The 19,460-nt window shown below is 33.6% G+C and overlaps 1 protein-coding gene and 1 pseudogene across 1 annotated transcript; both read right to left on the bottom strand.

The window, feature by feature from the left end:
* Positions 1-805: 805 nt before the first annotated feature.
* On the bottom strand, positions 806-2,939 carry LOC137836832 (UDP-glycosyltransferase 72B1-like). The gene is made up of 2 exons (XM_068645589.1): positions 2,902-2,939; positions 806-1,654 (listed from the first exon to the last, which is right to left on the bottom strand). Exons 1-2 carry the CDS (start codon positions 2,937-2,939, stop codon positions 952-954), a joined length of 741 nt encoding a protein of 246 aa, XP_068501690.1. The 3' UTR covers positions 806-951.
* A 3,472-nt stretch (positions 2,940-6,411) lies between these two features.
* On the bottom strand, positions 6,412-8,619 carry LOC137837012 (receptor-like protein kinase FERONIA; annotated as a pseudogene).
* Positions 8,620-19,460: the final 10,841 nt, after the last annotated feature.

Genomic DNA, 19,460 nt, shown 5'->3' on the forward strand with positions numbered 1-19,460 from the left:
ATATTTCAAAATTATAAAAATTAAATATTAACAATTATAACTAAAACTAAAAGTGCACATTAAATATATCTACAAAATAAGTGAAGTTTTTTTTAAGTTTTTTTTAAGTTATATACTAAAAGTTTTTTTTTAATAACTTTTGGAACTTAATGAAAGTTTGGAACTTGATGAAAGTTAAAAATTTTGTTAAAACTTATTTTTCGTATAGTGTGTGCAGCACACGCTTAGAACCAGCCCCCAAGAGTAGCACCATCCAACGGAGAACAACATTTCTATGAAAACAGAATATAGCAGAAGAGAAAAAAAAAAACTGTGCAGAACCAGAACATCAACAAGGAACAAAACAACAGAACCACAATACCAGATGTTACACAGCAGACAAAAAGTATTGCACATATTCATGCCACCACAGAGAAATTCATAGTACATTAATTGATCCAAGCCCAGTTCTTAACTTTTGTCACTGTAAAATTCTCAACCAGATCAACCACTGATTTGTTAAAAATGACGTAGTTTTTATGTTTCTATATCCCAAGTAATCGCCATCCACATGCACATAGAACACATCCTACACCCACCTGCACACCCTTGAGTATAAGGTTATCCGATGTGCTTTTGTTTTCCAAAAAGACTCAAAGCTAAATTGTTGCAGTTGTATAACCTGAGGTTCATGCCATTGATCTGTCCAAAAGTAGATTTTATCCCCTTTCCCAACATCTACTTCCTCCAAGAATCATATTTTGATTGATTCTCCCCTTAATGAAACGTGTTTTATCTATAGTATTGAGATTTAACAATCAAAATCTTGTTTAGGTTTGAAAGATGGTAACATTTTTCACGTGCAGATCTTAGTTAGGTTCCTTGGAAAAATAAAGCTGCGAACCCACAAACTATATCATTACAAAGCAAAATTAAACAGAAACAGTAATAAAGCAAAGTTCCTACAAGCATTCAGCAAACGTTGTTTTCGCATGCCAAACTTTTCCACTTGAATGCTAACTGCGAAAGGGTTTTTGTAGAAGATCCATGTTCTTTGAGAGTGTTAGCAGCAGCTTCTTTTAATGCCTTCATTCTCTTGCGCATTTCCCCTCCTTCTTTCTCTTCCATTACACACCTTATCATCTCAACAACTTCTACCCTTTCCACCAACCCTTTTTCACTCTCTCTTGGCCTCACTCCCACTTTCAGACCCTCACTCACCACAACAGCATTCATCCTTTGCTCCGCAAACAGTGGCCATGTGATGAGTGGCACACCATGCACCACACTCTCTAGGGTTGAATTCCACCCACAGTGAGACAAAAACCCACCAACTGAACCATGTCCAAGGATTTCAATCTGGGATGCCCATGATGGAACAACCATACCTCGCTCTTTGGTCCTCTCCAAGAACCCACTTGGCAAGAACTCTAAGGGGTCTACATGCTTTTGTTCACCAAGATAAGCAGCATCGACAGCATCATTTGGAGCTCTCACAACCCACAAGAACTTGTGGTTACTCAATTCCAAACCATATGCAAGCTCATTCATTTGCTCTTGTGAGAGCGTTCCACCACTCCCAAAAGAAACATACAAAACCGAACAATCTTGCTGCTTGTCCAACCATGTCAGACACTCCAACCCAGTTGTGTAATATGTCACGTCATTGTCATGTCTGCAGCGTCAAATGTGTGTTAATGTAAGAAGGTGTCAATATATGAGGACTCTTTCATTAAGTAACATATTTATTATATAAATTTAGTTTGATAAAAATAAAAATAATATAAAAATAAGTAATGTTGTTATTTGATAAACATATCATATTTGAATTAGGGACTAAAAATATGTGAGGATTTAAGAAAAAAATGTGAATAAAGTGTAAGTGTTTCGATTGAGGTTGAGGTATGTTAGAATAAATATGTGAGGAAAGTATTTGAGTGTTCTAATGGTTGTAAGAGGATTTTATTTAGGGTAATGATACATTGAAAACTCATATTTTTTATACAACTATATTACAATCCTTCATACTATTATTTTAATATTTTTTCATATCATTTAATTACAAATTTACCCTTTATTATATATATTTATATCTAAATCAAGAGTTGTATACAACTCTTAGGGTTGTCAAAGTATCATTTTCCTTTTATTTATTTTTAATAGTGTAAATTGTAAGATTAGAAATTTATCCTTGTGTATAAAAAAATAAAAAAAATTGTACACATTTTAGTTAATTAAAATAATGTAAAATTTCAATTAAAAATAAAAAAATAAAAAAATGTAAAATTAAAATAAATAAATAAATAAAATATAAATATATTATTTTTTATTTTATTAATTCAAATTAATTTTTTAGTTAAATTAATGTATTTAGATAATTTTAATATTATTTAGGATGATTTAATTTATATTATATTATGTTATATATATATAATTAATATTAGTCATGATTTTTATTCTTATTATTATAAAAAATAATATATTTTATACATAGTAAATGGGTATTTAAAATATAGGATGAACATTAAGTAGTCATTTATTGAAAGAAAAAGTATATAAAGTCATTACATTTAATCTGGAAAGAGATAAAGACATGTTAATTTCTTCGTAATTTTGAAATTATGACAAAATTAAGAACATACTAATGTTAATTAGAAAAAGAAAACACATCTCAACTAAGAACATTTGAATCCTTCTTGTGGAGACATTCAAACGTTTTTTCAAAAGACATATTTTATTCCTTTGTCTAACAATAATTGCATATCTTTCACCGCCAAAGTCTTCAATGCACAATTTGAACAAATTACATCCTAGAACCATGCCACTTCTAATCTATTTTGAAGAAAAGAATAAAATTAAACAATGAATAACTTTAAAATAACATTCTTAAGTTTGCATCAAACTTAGTTGAATAAATTTTACCTTGTACTTAGGACAACCCCAAAATCGTTTTTCGACATTTTTTTCAGTTGTTGTTCTCAAAACAGAAAAATCTCCACAACCACAAATAGGTGCAACAAAGGCACTCGTGCTCCCACCAACATGAATAAAAGTACAACGTTTTTGCACACCACTACCGGTACAATTAGACGGTGATAAGGTGTGATACACACACCTTGAAGGCCACTAAAGCAATGCTATCAATTCTCCCAATTATGCAATAAAGATAATGGAGTCTAAATTTGATTTATGCATAATATAAATTAAATGTTACAAAAGTTGCATTCAAAGCAATATCATTCTCTAAATGAGTACCATGAAAACCTGAATATTAATTAACAATTTATCAATGTTCAACATGAAAAATAAAAATTACAATAACAATAACATAATGATAATACAATCATTGACGTTGATGACGTTCAATCTCATTTATTCAATCAATTTACTCCATGTAATGTTTAATTTTTCATCTAGAACCATGATTACGGGTAAGTGTCAATACAACATTATGAATACGATTACCGTTTCAGTGTAAAGTTACACCAGTACGGTTACCCTGAAAACTAATTATAATAACTCATAAAAAATTAAATATATATTTATAATGTAAATGACTATATAATTTCAATACTCTAATATAAAAAGTGATATCAAATTAAAATTTTCAATATTAAAATTGGGAATAAATAGTTTTATTAATGTCATAACTCCAAAATATATTATTAAATTCTAATTTTTCAAATTAGAGTTGAGTCATAGCTTAATCAACAATTAAAATCAATAAATGTCTAACTTTTTGCATGAAATTTCACTAAATAATGACATTTATCAGTATGTCCATCGTACATCTTTTTAAGAGTGATGTAACCGAGAGTTCACAAGTTCTTGGTAAAGTAAAGGATTTGGAAGCTTAGGTCCAAAACATTTCCCAAGAGAAGTCTGCAACTAATGACTTTTCTACGGCAAGTGCACCGCATTGTCAGAAGTAATAATTTGTCCCTAAGGATGGATATCGAACCCACAAGAAACAATTGAATAATCAAGTAAAATATATTGCAATGATTAATAAGAAAACAAGTCAAAGAGTTTGTTGCTTCATTTGAGAAAATAAGGATTGAGGTTCATCTTTCTCACTCTTTTATATTTTGATTAGCATGATAATATTGTGTCCTTTGATTGACATTGATGTCCGTATAAAAGTTATATATATCGATTTATCGCATATAAAATTATTAAGATGCTTTCTAAATATTGATTCCTCACATATTTATAAAAACTTCTCATCAGTAAGATCAAATGTTGATAACAGTTAACATTTCAAATCTATTCCTAGCATTAAAATGTGTTAAGCATTATCATTTGGGTCAGAAACTTATAAGTACTTTCCAAACAAATCTAAATTTCGAGATCATGGCGAACAAGCATTACTAACAAAATGATAATACCAATCGTCAATCAAGAACATAATATTATGTTTAGATATCACCTCAATACATAAGAATTTTAATAGATTACTCTCAATCACAAAGGGTAAAATTAGTCACACATGTTGGTTGTTACAAACACAGAGAGCAAGAAAAGAAGATTTTGGATGTTTCTCCTTGACGGTTACCTCCTCTAGGGTTTCTCACACCTCCTAATTTCCCAACTGGATTACAATTTACTCAATGGTGTTTTCCTCTCAATCTTTTGTGTATACGGTTGTGTCTCAAGCCTCCTATGTAACCTAATTGGCTTGGGTTAAGTGACTTCTTTCCTGGGCGTTATTGGGCTTGCTTGGGTGAGTTTCATGAAAAAAGACCTAACATCACTAGAGTAACCTCGCTTGGGCGAGCTTTGGTGAATGTTGGTGCGTTCCAACTTTCTCTTTTTAGCTTTGTATATTCTCATTTTGCTCAATCATCTCTATTCTTCCCTAAAATCCTGAAATCAACACAAATTTGGGAATAAATCGTTCTTATTCAAATTAAAATCACAACATATGTAAAAAAAGGTATAATTTCATAAACTATGGATTATTTTATGTTTATTTTATCAATTAATATTCACAAGTGTCTGTATTTTAATATAAAATATTACTGAAATCTAGGACTTATCAACAATTGAGGCAACTTTGCTAGCCAATAAGGAGGCCCTTGCCATTAAGCAAAAAGATACAAAAAAAAAAAAATATGCAGGTTGAGATGGACTTACTAAAGATGGAGTTGGAAGCCATGAGAAAGGTGAAGAAGGAGGCTGAGGAGACCGTCAGGTGGATTTAAAGGGTACTTCAACAATCACAGTGTCGCAATTGGAATCGTGACAGGTGGACGACGAACCAAAATGATTTTGAAAATACAGAGAATGAAGTTGTTATCATAGTTTATTGTAGAAAACTACAAAAAAAATGGAAAGTTAGTCTGCGAACTAGATTTGGAGTCCGGGAATTGGTTACGTGTAGGGAAGGTATTAACACTCGTATTGTCCGAAGATAGTGTCTTTAATTAAATTTGCAAAATGAGTGTGGTTTTTTAAGAATGATTGTTTTTCCCCAGAAAGAGAAAAAAAAAATTGTTTAAAAATAAAGAAAAAAAATCATTTTTTTTATTTAGACCCGACAAGGATTGTCCTTGGCCCTACGTAGTTCTGTTTGTAACAAAAATTAGGATTTACATAGTTCTAAAGGTTTTAATCTATTTGGATTTTTCCTGGTGTGAGGTGGACTTTTGCAAAAGTGAATAAAAGTAAAATGGAATTTTGAGAAAAGTAATCCCAATAAAAATTGACCTCGTTCCTACATATTTCTATTAAAAACAGAAAATCATGGATTACGTAGTTCTAACAATAAGAATTGGGCTTTTTTTCTTAGAAAAAAAATTGTTTGTTTGTTGATTTTTTAATTTTGAATTTTTTCTATTTTTTGGATTTTATGTTTTTATTATTTATTATATTTTTATCAAAAAAAATAGTATTGAGTAAAATGTGATGCGTACGATCATACAATTACTCAAATACTTATTTCAGGAAAAAGTAAAATATTTATTATATTTTTTTTAGGAAACTATAAGCTACTGGTGTATAAAATAAAAAAGAGTGACAAATACCAAAAGTATTGGGCCAACTAAATGGACCCAGGCTTATTTACGTAAGAGTGGTTTGGATATTAAAAGTGTTGTTGGCGAATAGCTAAATGTTGGGCAGTAGAATGAGTCCAAGCTTTTGAAAGCGTGGTGCAGATATAAGAAGCGTGGTACATATAATAAAAGTTATGTACACTAAAAAAAATTATTAAATATAAATTAGTTTAAGAGAAAAAAAATTAATTACTATGTTTACTAAATTAGAAATCATTTTATAAACTAAAAAAAATATTAGTTTTTAAACTAAAAAATATTGATTTTTAAAATAGTTTTTATTATTAATAAAAATTTATAAAATATTTTTTTAATTGTTTTATTATGATAATTTCGGAAGTATCATATTCGATGTAGGTACAATAAATATGTTGTTCCATTAAAAATGTATGATCTTTTATTTATATAATACTTCAACGTGGCTTTGGGTCGACAATCTCGGAAAACAACTCAAGCATCAACTTATCATTGGCCTTCGAACTAATGTGGTGCTCTTCTATATCAAACACATCTTCACGAACTTCCTCTTCGCTTTCGTCGGCACTCTCTTGCAGTTTCAATGCAGACTCCAGCATCAAAACGACATCGTTCATGGACGGCCTCTGAATCCCTTCTTGTGACAAACAACTGATTCCAATCTCGCAAATCATGGCGAAACACTGTGGAGCGATCTTCCCCTTTAATATTGGATCCACAATCTCCGCCACTGTCCCGTTTTGGTAGCAGTATCTGGCCCAACTAGCTAGTGACACCTGTTCGGTTTCTTCCGTATGGATAAGAGGAGAACGAGCAGAGTACCTCAAACAACACCACTCCAAAAGAATACACGTCAGACTTCTCCGTCAGCCGCTGCCGAATAAAATACTCCGGATCCAAATACCCAAAGCTGCCTTTCACGGCGGTGCTCACATGGGCCTTCGACATCTCATTCGGCCCTATTTTTGATAACCCGAAGTCCGAAACTTTCGCCACCCACTTCTCATTCAACAAGATGTTCGTCGTTTTCACGTCCCGATGGATGATCACGTGCTTCGCACCACTGTGAAGATAGCGTAGACCGCGCGCGGCGCCAATGCAAATCTTCAAGCGCTGCTTCCACGAGAGAGAGGGATTGTCGGTGCCGTAGAGATGGTCGCGGAGGTTTCCACGTCCCATGAAGTCGTAAACGAGGATCATCTCTTTGTTATCGCAGCAGTAACCGATGAGTGAGACCAGATGGCGATGGCGGAGCTGCGAGAGCATTTGGATCTCGTTCACGAACTCGCAAGCCCCCTGCTGGGAACCCTGTCTAAGGCGCTTGATGGCGACCGGGATTGAACCGTTGTCGATGTAGCCCTTGTACACGTGGCCAAATCCCCCTTCGCCGACGATGAAGACGCTGTCGAAGTTTTTGGTGGCGGCTTTGATCTCGACGAGGGAAAACTGACGGCATTGATCAGACGGCAGAGAAAAATTGTAGTCGTTGGTTGACTTGGTCGTTGAGAACAACAGCGGAGTCCACTTGGAAGTGGTGGAGAACAGGACAAAGAAAACGACAAGCGAGATGAAAACGACACATGATACTACCCCCGCCGTGATACCAATCATCCGCCTTCTGTTATTAATCGGTCCGGGATAGGTCCGGCGAGGCTGTTAGACTGAACCGGGTCTGGATTGGGTCCGGCTAGGTTGTTTGATTGGTCTTCGCTGATTTTAAAGATCTCGAGACCGTTAAGGAAGGCGTCGCTATAAGTCGTATCCACACTGCTTTCGTAAGGGTGCATTTGAAGCGAGAGATTAAACCTTTTCTGATTACCATTCTTGGGAATCATAACGGCGTAGTTTCTGTGCACAGCTACACCTTTTTGTTTCTCACTCCATTTCAATACATCTGCACGATCTTCAGCCAACTGGTTATTTATGTAAATGAAGAATCGTCTGTCACCCATGTCATTGATAAGAGGATCAAGCTCGCAAAAGTGGAACCTGAGAACGTAAGTGAAGCCACAATCAACGGGGAACACCCAAGTCAGGTTGCTCATTTTGTTCAGAGTGCCGTTTGTGCCCTGGTTACGCGCTGTTCTGAACAGTTCCTTGGGTGCCAGGTAATCGGGACTGACGGTTATGCTCATCTTCCCATCCATGTCAGCTGGTAGATCATTATTCTGTTGATTTTCTTTAATAAAAAAAGCTTCTTCGTCAGCCCAATCCCTGAACAAACAGATGTCGTTTTGTGGAGGGATTTGTTGACCTCCAGAGTTGATTCTATACTCAGTCTGGAGCGCAGAGCTGGTTTCAACGCTGTAGAGCGTGGTGGTTCCGACTTGCGTGAAGCCTATCTCATTTGGTGGGGTGTAATATAAATCGGTTGGCATGGAAAGCACCTCGATTCCATTGATGAAAGCGTAGGAGTTTGGATGGGAGGGAGTGAAGGTGAGGATAAGCCTCTCACCGTCGTTGACGTTGACCACATATTCTCGGAAGATAGTCTTAGTGGCTTGAGCGTCAGCAGCTTGAGCGTCGGCGGCTTGAGCGTCGGCGTGAAGAGAGGCGTTGAAAGCGTTGAGGAGAGTGAATTGGTTGGATTGAACGGTGAAAGATGCGTGGCTGCGGGAAAAAGAAGGGTAATCGGCAGGGTAGAAGAAGAGGCGAAGGAATTTGGGGCCTGGGGAGACGGGGAAGGAGTAGTTGAATTGGGAACGGGACAATCGTGCAGTGGAGTAGGGGATTTCATTGATGGAAAAAGACTGTGTTGTTGCCTTCTCTGAAACGGTGCCGTCTTGGGAAGATAAGTACTCTTCGTCGCCGGTCCACCTTCTTTGACCGTCGGAGGAATTCCCGGTGGTGCCGCAACTGATGGTGAAAATATCCTCTGGGAAATAATTGGCTTGGAGGTGTGTGGAGAAGTGTAGAAGGAGGAAGAAGAGTGTTAAGGAGGTGGTGAAGGTGATAGTCATGGTTTGTGTTTGTGGTGAGAGGGAACAGAAGAAGAAGTGAATGAAGTCGCGGATAGAATTGCATGGAAAGCGAGGAGAAAAAACATGCAGCGTTTTTTGTTAGCGAAAGACCTCTCTGCCTGTCTATTCAGTTGACGGTTTCTACCAAAAATCAAAGTGCAAAAGCAAAACCGAACAAAACCTGTTAATGTTTTATTGGAGACTTAAAACAAAGTTAAAGAACTGAGAGGGCAAAGGAAAAAGTTTCTTTAATAACACCTAGAGAAGTGAAAAATATATATTTGAGAAACACTTATATTAATATAATAATATTTTTAGTTAAAAATAAAATAAAAATCAATAAAATATTAATTTATTGAGATATTAAATTTATGTTTTTACTGTTGACAGTCTCAACATTATCAGCCTTCAAGGGCAAAATATACACATAACCATTAATTTTATAAAAAAAAAAATCATTAAATTTAATTACATTTTACCACTCTTATAAAATTAAAATTTTGAATACCGATAAAATGAATGATATAAATTGTAAGATGGTAAATTTATAATATTATTCTCAGTCGAATTTGGGCTACTTATACTTCACAAACATGACTGGTTTTAGTAACCTAAATATTATCCTCCATTGAATGTAAATTAGTGTGAATAAATAATTGTCGTTTCCTTCAACGTTTTTAGTTATTTTTTATTGTTTTCAAGTCAGGCGCTTTTTGTATATCAAATATTTTATTTTTATTTATATTTTCATATTTTTTTAGTTAAATTTAATTTGTATCTTCATTAACTTATATTTTGGATATTGATATAATACTAAATTAAAGATACTCTCTTTTATCTCTTTTAGATAATTAAGTTTCTAGATAATAATTAATCGTAATTTAATAAGAAAAAAATATTCACAATGTCAGATGGCGAGTTCCTTCGAGAGAATAGTTCTGTTGGGAAAAACGGGTAATTTTCCCACTAAAACAAAACCCTAACAGAGCTACCCGACAAATAATATTAAATAAATAAAGCGGAATAATAAAAGAGATAAAGAGGAAAAAAACACACCCGAAAATTGTTAACGGAGTTCGACCTGTTTAGCCTAATCTCCGAGCACAGCAAAAACAACTCCCTTTTATTATTATGAGAGAAGATATTACAAATTTGGGATATATAACAGTGAAGGAGAAGAGTTTAATTTATAACCCTCAAACCTCCTTCCCAAACAATGAACCCACCGATGTGGGACTTGGAATTAAGCCAAAATCAACAAATCTCCACCTTGGCTTAATTTCAAGTCCCACCTAAAACAAATCTTCTCAAAACATAACAAAAACAAACTTTACAGTGCTTCAAATTTGCGCCTCCAGGCGCCAACTTCAAATGTGCAAAATATTAACCAAGTCTAAACAATATTCAAACTTGGCCCTTGTAACCACCTTCCCTTGTAGCGAACATCTTCTTTATTAGAAAATTCTTCTTTCTTTGCAAATATCCATTTGCACCCAATTGCCTTCTTACCTTTTGGTAATTGTGCCAACTTCCACGTCTTGTTCTTCTTCAAAGACTGCATCTCCTCTCCCATCGCACCCACCCAATTACCACTCTCTGAACTCAGAATGGCTTCTGGGTAAGTGGATGGAATGTCATCAACAACTGGAAGTGCATAGGCAACCATATCCATGAAACGAGCAGGCTTCTGAATATCTCGTCTCTGTCTTCTACTGCAATTGGCGCTGATTGTTGTTGAGATTCTTGGGTAGGAACCTCTTCCTCATCTGACTCTTCTTCTGCCATAGGAGAGTCACTTGTGGTATTTCGTGTTGGGATCACCACTGTCTGCTCAAACTCCACCTGCTTCCGGGCACACTCCACCTGTTGCGGAGTACTATCAGCTCCTTCTGGATTTACCTTCTTTAACATGGCAGATTCATCAAAGGTAACATCCCTGCTGATAATCGTCTTCTTTGCCTCTAGACACCACAAACGGTATCCCTTCACTCCAGGACTAAAGCCCATGAAAAGAGCCTTCTTTGCCCGTGGATCCAACTTTGATTCAATCACATGATAATATGCAATAGAACCAAAAACATGCAAAGAATCATAATCAGTTGCAGGTTTTCCAGACCATACCTCTAACGGGGTTTTGCCATCTATAGCAGATGATGGCAAACGATTGACGAGATGTTGAGCGTATGTCACAGCCTCAGCCCAAAACTCTCTGCCTAACTCAGCATTAGACAACATACAACGAACTTTCTCCACAAGTGTCTTGTTCATACGCTCTGACACCCCATTCTGTTGTGGTGTTTTTCTAACAGTGAAGTGCCGAACTATGCCACAATCTTGGCATACCTTCAGGAACGGATCACTCTTGTATTCTCCTCCATTGTCTGTTCGGAGAACCTTAATCTTCCTTCCTGTCTGGTTTTCAACTTCAGCTTTCCACTTAAGGAAAATTTCAAGCACATCATTTTTGTTCTTCATAGTAAACACCCAAACTCTCCTGGAAAAATCATCCACAAAAGTGACAAAATAATGCCTACCTCCGATTGACGGAGTCTTGGCAGGTCCTCACACATCTGAATGCACATAATCCAGAATACCCTTGGTATTGTGAATTGCAGTGCCAAACTTCACTCTTCGTTGTTTTCCCAGAACACAATGCTCACAAAATTCAAGTTTGCAAGCCTTCGTACCTTTCAACAATCCCTGCTTGGTAAGAATTTGCAAGGATTTCTCTCCAGCATGTCCCAACTTCATATGCCACAACTTCGCTGCCTTAGCATCCTTCTTAGAGCTAGAAGTTGTTGCCGCTACTGTCCCCACCGCTGTACTACCTTGGTAGTAATACAAATTTTTCTTCCTCACGCCTTTCAACATCACCAGTGCTCCTGAAGTTGCTTTAAGAATTCCATCTCGCATCGTCACAACTAGGCCTTTAGATTCTAAAGCCCCCAATGAGATGAGATTCTTCTTCAACTTTGGCACGTACCGTACATCCCGCAAAATTCTGGTGGATCCATCATGATTCCGCAGCTTGATTGAACCTATCCCGACTGTCTTACATGGATTATCATTACCCATGTAAACAACCCCGCCATCGAGTTCTTTAAAATCAAAGAACCATTCCCGAATGGGACACATATGATAGGTACAACCTGAATCCAATATCCACTCATCTGGATGCAATGATGCTGAAAGCGAGACAATCAACACATCACTTTTGCTTTCTGCAACATTTGCATCTTGCAGAGCCTCCCTTCTTGATCTTTATTTGCCATTATAGACTCACAATATAATATTCAATATTACAAATAATTTCAAACAACCCAAGGGCGAACCTTCGGCTCTTGATACCACTTGTTGGGAAAAACGGGTAATTTTCCCACTAAAACAAAACCCTAACAGAGCTACCTGACAAATAATATTAAATAAATAAAGCGGAATAATAAAAGAGATAAAGAGGAAAAAAACACACCCGAAAATTGTTAACGGAGTTCGGCCTCTTTAGCCTAATCTCCGAGCACAGCAAAAACAACTCCCTTTTATTATTATGAGAGAAGATATTACAAAATTTGGGATATATAACAGTGAAGGAGAAGAGTTTAATTTATAACCCTCAAACCTCCTTCCCAAACAATGAACCCACCGATGTGGGACTTGGGATTAAGCCAAAATCAACAAGTTCAACATATCATACTAGCACTAAAAGACTTTAACGACACAGTGGTGTCAAACCGAGAGGAATGCTTCCACACGCTTGAGTCCACCCAGTCATACCTAGGAGCTCGACTAGGCGGGAGGTCCAATTCAACGACACCCTCAATGGGGTTAACCGAAAGACAAATATCCTCGACCATCCCACCTGCACTAGCTTTGCTGCTAATACAAGAAGACTTTGAAGAACTTGGAGAACTCTTTGAAGCTGTCTCTGAAAGATGGACAACGTCAAGTAGAGGCATGCTTCTGACAACCTTAGAAACCCTACAAGTTGAACTATCAGACAAGGAAAACACGGTTACCTCAAGTTTTTTTTTTGGACTCGGTAGTATGTTGGAGAAGAAGAAATGATGAGAAGAAAAAGTAAGAAAAGGAGGGGACCACTAATTATATTTATAGACTCAAGAACTACATTGGAATATGAACCGATAAAAAAAATCTAAACCGTTGGATCAAAACAACAGAATGACTAAGATCGTGTGACGGTTCGCGAGCTGAAAAGACACATCAGCCACGTGTCAAATCATGCGCGAAGCCCAAGACCCCTCATCTTGCGACCAAACGGTAGGAACTAAAACATTAGACTTTTCGCCTTTGCAAGATGCTCAAGCTTGGGGGCCTGTATCCTATCAAAAGTCGATCAATCGAATTTCTGATAAGGCATTCGGCTACCCAGCTTATTGGTCGTTACTTCATAGAGGTTGATTAAAGCCAAAAACATATTAAGGATAATAAAACATGATTAAAGGGTTATTGGGTCTACGCTAATCCTCACAGAGCACAAAGCCCAATAGAAAAGTATAAATAGAGGTAGACCCCATGACAAAAGGTAATGACTCTTTTAGTTCTTAATCCATATAGACATATCACCACTAAAGCTAACTTGAGCGTTAAAGTGTCTTTACAGATACCCCACCCCTAAGACCTAACAAACGGATAGCGGAAGAACATTATAGAGAGAAGATACTTGATAGGGGATATTCGGTCTCGTACATTGTAAGAACAAACATCAACCACAAGTTTAAAATTTATATGTCTAAGTCTAATAAGGAAGCACACACACTATATAGGTTTCATGAAAACATCAAAAATCTGAAAGTAAGTAGGTTTTGTGAAAATGTTAGTAACTGGGAAGTAGGTTGGAAGGGGAATGAGTTGGAGTAAAGGCTTTTTCATGAACAAAGTGAAGATTTAACTCAAAGTGTTTGGAGTGAGAATGCATCATAGATTTTGTTGTCATGAGAACAAAATCAAGATTACACTACAAGAAAATTATTAAATAAAAACTATATTTAGAAACAAAAAATAACTAGTGATTGTATTGACTAAATTAGATATTATTTTAGAGAATAAAAAAATTATTGGTATTTAAAGTGGTTTATTTTATTAATAAGAATTTATAAGATAGTTTTTAAATTGGATCTAAATTAGTACAAGGTTTTAAGTACTAATATTTAGATTCTAAACTAGTCTCTAAAAAGACTAATTTAGAATATAAAGTAGTTAATAATTAAAACCTTGTTAGTTAATAGTTAGATACCAATTTACAAATTACTTTATAATTTTTTTATTAATAATATAAAATTTTAGATATCAATAATTTTTTAGTTTATAAAATAGTCTTAATTTAGTTAATATAGTAACTATATTTTGGTCTCTAAAATTAATTTCTATTTAATGATTTTCTTCTGGTGTTATTTGAATACACTTTAGGAATATTAGTCGTAATGTGTAGTTTGGTGAGATGGGATTGGACCCAACTGATGCTAGCACGCTGCTATGCTCCTTTATTTAGCTTGGTACTACTATCGGAAATAATTTTTTATTTGTGAGAGTCCCATGAGATTAAGTTGTATCCAAGATACACATAATAACCAGTTGTAGATCGTTATTGTCTAGATCAGATCCCTAGTCTACATCACTAAAGTCGATGATGGAAAAACTAGAACACGGGTGAAGAACAAGACCATGATGCATTGTGCCAACTAAGTACCGTAAAACCCATTTGACAACCTTCCAGTGATGTTCTTCAGAGTTATGCATGTATTAGCAAACTTTGTTGACAGATAACGAGAGCTCCAATCTAGTGATAATAAGGTATTGTAGAACACCGACTACAAATCTATAATGAGTGGAGTCTTGAATAACAATGATTATATCTTGTATTATCTTGAGAGAAGAGATCATAAGGGTTGGTTGAGGACGAACAATTTATCATGTGTGTTTTGCAAGAAGCTCTTTGGTATATTTGGTTTGAGTTAGAGGAAGACTGTCATCAAATGTAGGAGAAACCTTTATTCTAAGAAAGTAGTGAAGGTAACCAACGTCTTTTAACGGAAATTTGGATTAAAGAACGTTGGTGAATTGTTGAACAATGGTAGTTGTGTTTCTAGTGATGATTACGTCATCAACGTATATGAGAATGTATAATGTGTTACCATGCCAAAATTTGATGAAGAAAGATGAGTCGTCGACTCAAGCATGAAAGCTCATATATAATAGAGTTTGACTTAGTTTGTAAAACCAGGAGTGAGGAGTTTGCTTCAAGTCGTAGATAACTTTATTGAATTTGTAGACAAGAAGATGGTGATCAGAATTGAAACCCGGTGGTTGTTCCATAAAGACAGTCTCATGGAAATTGGCATGAGAAAATGCATTATCAATATCATGATGAATGAGTCACTTCATAAACAACACTTGAATGATCACACAAATTGTGACAAAGTTGACAACTGAATTAAATGTACTAGATTTTTTCGTTTTATACCGTACTAGATTTTTTTTTATATGTCATACCAAATACTAAATAATATGAACAATTATAATAATAGATATTCAATAAATATCTTAATCACAAAATTTATTATTTATAAAATTTTATATTATAAAAAATAAAATAAAATATTTATAAAAATAATAAATATTTTATAAAAAAATAAAATTTTCAAAATATTTTTTTAAAAATTCTCTTTAGAAAAATCTAACTTACTAAATTTACTTAAAGTATTAAAATATTAAAGTGATGTTTATTTTAATAACCTTATAAAATATTTTAATTAAAGGAAAAAATATTGATTAACACCTTAAACGATAATTTACACTTTATCTATATCTAGAAAGAAAAAAAATGTAACTTTAAAACATATATATATATATAATAAATATCTTTTAAAAAATAAAAATGTTTATCATTCAAAATGGTCTACTTGCTTACCACATCGTTTGTTGAAAAGTGTCATATGGACAAAAGATGAAAAATATTTCCTTGACACCACAGAAAAAATATACTTAACACTATAATAATATAATAATATTTAAAAATAAAAAATAAATTAAATATAAATATACTAAACACTATATTATATAATATAAAATATTTAAAATTAAAAAAATATATAATCAAAATATTATTTTATTAATTTGTAGAATGTATGTTTTATACTATTTGTGTTGTTAAGATATATAAAAAAAAATACCTCCTAGTGCTTTATTCAAGATAATTAGTTGCATCACATCAGAACAAAAGAAAATAAATAAACTACCTGCGTGAACTAGTTGATAACAAAAGCATAATTTCCACAAAAGAATTATTATATGAACATGATGCCTTGATACCCATTTTTTCTTCTTCACCCAGTTTAATAACTTTTAATATTATTATTTTAATTATTTTTAATATCATTTAATTACAATTTTATTTTTTATTATATATTTTTTATTAAAACTGTCAGAATTATACAACTCTTTGAATCTGTCAGAATTGTATAATTTTCAATTTTAACTTTTTGAAATTTCAAAGTAGACAAATTATTCTTCAACACTCCCATTCTTCACATATTCACATTTATAACTCCGTTTAATAATAAAATATTATATTTAACTAATAAAATAAATATAAACAAAATTGATGTGACAATAAGGGATGTTGACGTGACAATAAGGGATTTTCAGGCTACACCCCACTCTGAAGTTGACGTGACAATAAGGGATGTTTTGGTAAAATGATATTAGACGTAGAGGAAAAAGATGAGAACGTTTTTTTTTTTAAAAGGAGTAATGATATATGAACAATTTCAATTTTTTATACAATCACCTTGCAACTCCCAATACTATTATTTTAATATATTTTTTTATATCATTTAATTACAAATTTACCCTTTACTATATATATTTAATTCTAAACCTATCACATCAAGAATTGTATACAACTCCAAGAGTTGTTAAACTATCATTTTCCTTTCAAAAACTCCGCTTCAGTTATCGTCAAAGCTTTCGAATAGAGAAGAAACTGCCCCTTGTTGAGTGTCTTTGTGCTTCGTTATTTGTGAAGACTTTGAATCCTAAGAAGGCGAGGACTGTGTGGGGATTGCGACGGAGTGAGCGGAGTTAGCCGAGTGCAGCGGAGTCGGAGGAGAACTTTTTGTTTTCAAAAAACCTGCTTCAGTCAGTGTCAAAGGTTTGGAAAAGAGAAGAAACTCCCCCTTGTTGAGTGTCTATGTGCTACGTTATTTGCAAAGACGTTGAACCCTAAGGCGAGGATTGTGTGTGGACTACAGCGGAGTGAGCGAAGTGTGGCCGAGTCAGAATAGGTTTCCTTGGGGGTGCGAAGAAGTTGCGGAAAAAAGTGTGTAGGGTTTATTTTTGTGTGCTTTTTGTGGTTGTTTTTTGAATGCATTGGTGTTGTGGCCGTTTTGGTTTTGAATGCATTGTTTAGGTTTAGGGTTTTATTTCGGAAATACATGGTTGTAACAGGACGTGATGAATGTGGGTCACTTTCTTAATAACGTGCCTTGTCGAAGTGTAGGAAATATATCCCAAAATTCTCAATAACTTCCTGCATACAAGCAAACCCAACAAATTTAACGTATATTCATCTATGTTTATACACCTACCACTGTAATAACATAAAAGAAGAACAAGTAGTTGAAACATGCTTGAGAAAGTGCTAAAGCTTCGTGTTTGGAACTGTTATATCCATGACTGACAATGATGTTGTGATAGTGGTGATAAAATTCAATGTGAATGTTAATGTCTTGAATTAGTGACACTGTGAAATGTAAGTGGTGACCCTTTTATTTTTATGTGGTGACCTGTGAAACACTTTTTGCAGTGTGATGTTGTCTTACAAGTGAATGTTTGCATGTTCTATTTAGGTGTTGTGAGGGCTGAAAATAGAGTCTGTGAGTTTTCCTTTCCTTGATGTTTAGACTGCTTTATTGGTGGTTTCTTTGCTTTCCTTGATGTTTAGACTTCTTTGGTTACTGAGTTTTATGGAGTTATACATGCTATTGAACAAACTCAAAAGATGGGTGTTAATAGTTTATGGCTTGAATGTGATTTTCCCTTGGTTTGTGTTACATTTACTGTTAGGACTAATATTCCTTGAATGCTTTGTAATAGGTGAAACACTTATCTTAACTACTATGGAAAAAACAAGTTTAATTTTTATATATTTTTCGTGAAGGAAATGTATGTCTTGATAAGCTTGCTAACTTAGGCTTTATTCATAAAGAGTATTTTCATTGGTATAATAGACTTTCATCTAGTCTTTTCTTATAGTTCTTTATTAATAGGTATAGATTACCTATGTACCATTTTTGTTAATATATGGGTTTTGATCTAGTCTCTTATATTTTCTTCTATTTTCTTTCTTTATTCTTGTAATAATATTTTTTCATATGATGACAGATGATTGTTGTTAATTGAGTTGTTAGCCTAACTGAGATGTCAAGTTTCATAATGATGTCTAACATGAAAACTTTTATAAAATAAATAAACATAATTTATTACTTAAAAAAAATATGTAACCATCTTCTAATCATTTCTCCCCTTCTCAAAACACATTCTTTCTCACACACACTCATATACATTTCACTTCTTCGTAAAATCCACTTTATTTGAATGTTATTGAAATCTAAATAGTACTTTTGAAACTAAATATTTGAATAATAATTTCTTTTTATATTTTATTGTCAATAAAAGTTGTGCCTAACTTGGTGTGGGGAGAGGTCTTGGTCCTCCATATTATATATATATATATATATATATATATATATATATAAATTAATATATAAATAAAAATAATTCTTTTTAATTTTAATTTATAAGTGATAGTTAGAGCACAACTTTGTTTTATTTAAGAACATAATAATCCAAATGTAGTGTTTCAATTTAGACGTGGTTCATTTACGCTATGGGATAATTGATGTCATGTGGAACAATTTCCTCCCTCATCAATTGTTGTAGGAACCAAACTTTTCGATTATGACTTCACTCACTTAATCTACGTCATATAACAATTGATGCAACTTGCAACTATTTCTCCCTCAACAATTATCATCCCACATTTTATTTTATTCCCTATTTCAACTTATAGGAGATGTAAATCTCCATTTTTGCAGGAGTAACACTGGATACATTCCAAAACAAATGTTGTGTGTCAACACTCAATTTTGTATGGATAAATAAAAATTTGTTTCTAATTTTTTTTAAAAAAAAATATGTGTTCAATTGATTTAGAAAAAAAAAATGGAATTTTTAATTAAAAAATAAAAAAGTAAAAATCATAAATTTAAAAAATAATAAAGCTTAAAAAAGAAAATAATAACAAAAATTTAAAATTAAATCTGAATCCTTAAAATTATTTTAAAAAATATTACAAATCTAAAAAGTAGCATTATTTTCTTTTTATTAAAATTTCAAATGTTTAAAAATATATTTTAGTATTCATTTTGTTTTTTAAAAAAATATTAAAAAAATGAAAACAACCCATTTTTCC

This window comes from Phaseolus vulgaris, chromosome 4, assembly GCF_000499845.2.
Source record: "Phaseolus vulgaris cultivar G19833 chromosome 4, P. vulgaris v2.0, whole genome shotgun sequence".
Lineage (NCBI taxonomy): Eukaryota > Viridiplantae > Streptophyta > Magnoliopsida > Fabales > Fabaceae > Phaseolus > Phaseolus vulgaris.

Excerpts from the sequence above, each read along its gene's own strand:
- LOC137836832 (XM_068645589.1), bottom strand. The coding sequence starts at position 2,939 with ATGTCGAAAAACGATTTTGGGGTTGTCCTAAGTACAAG. Across the intron at positions 1,655-2,901 it reads GGGGTTGTCCTAAGTACAAG|ACATGACAATGACGTGACAT; the intron begins GTAAAATTTATT and ends TTGACGCTGCAG.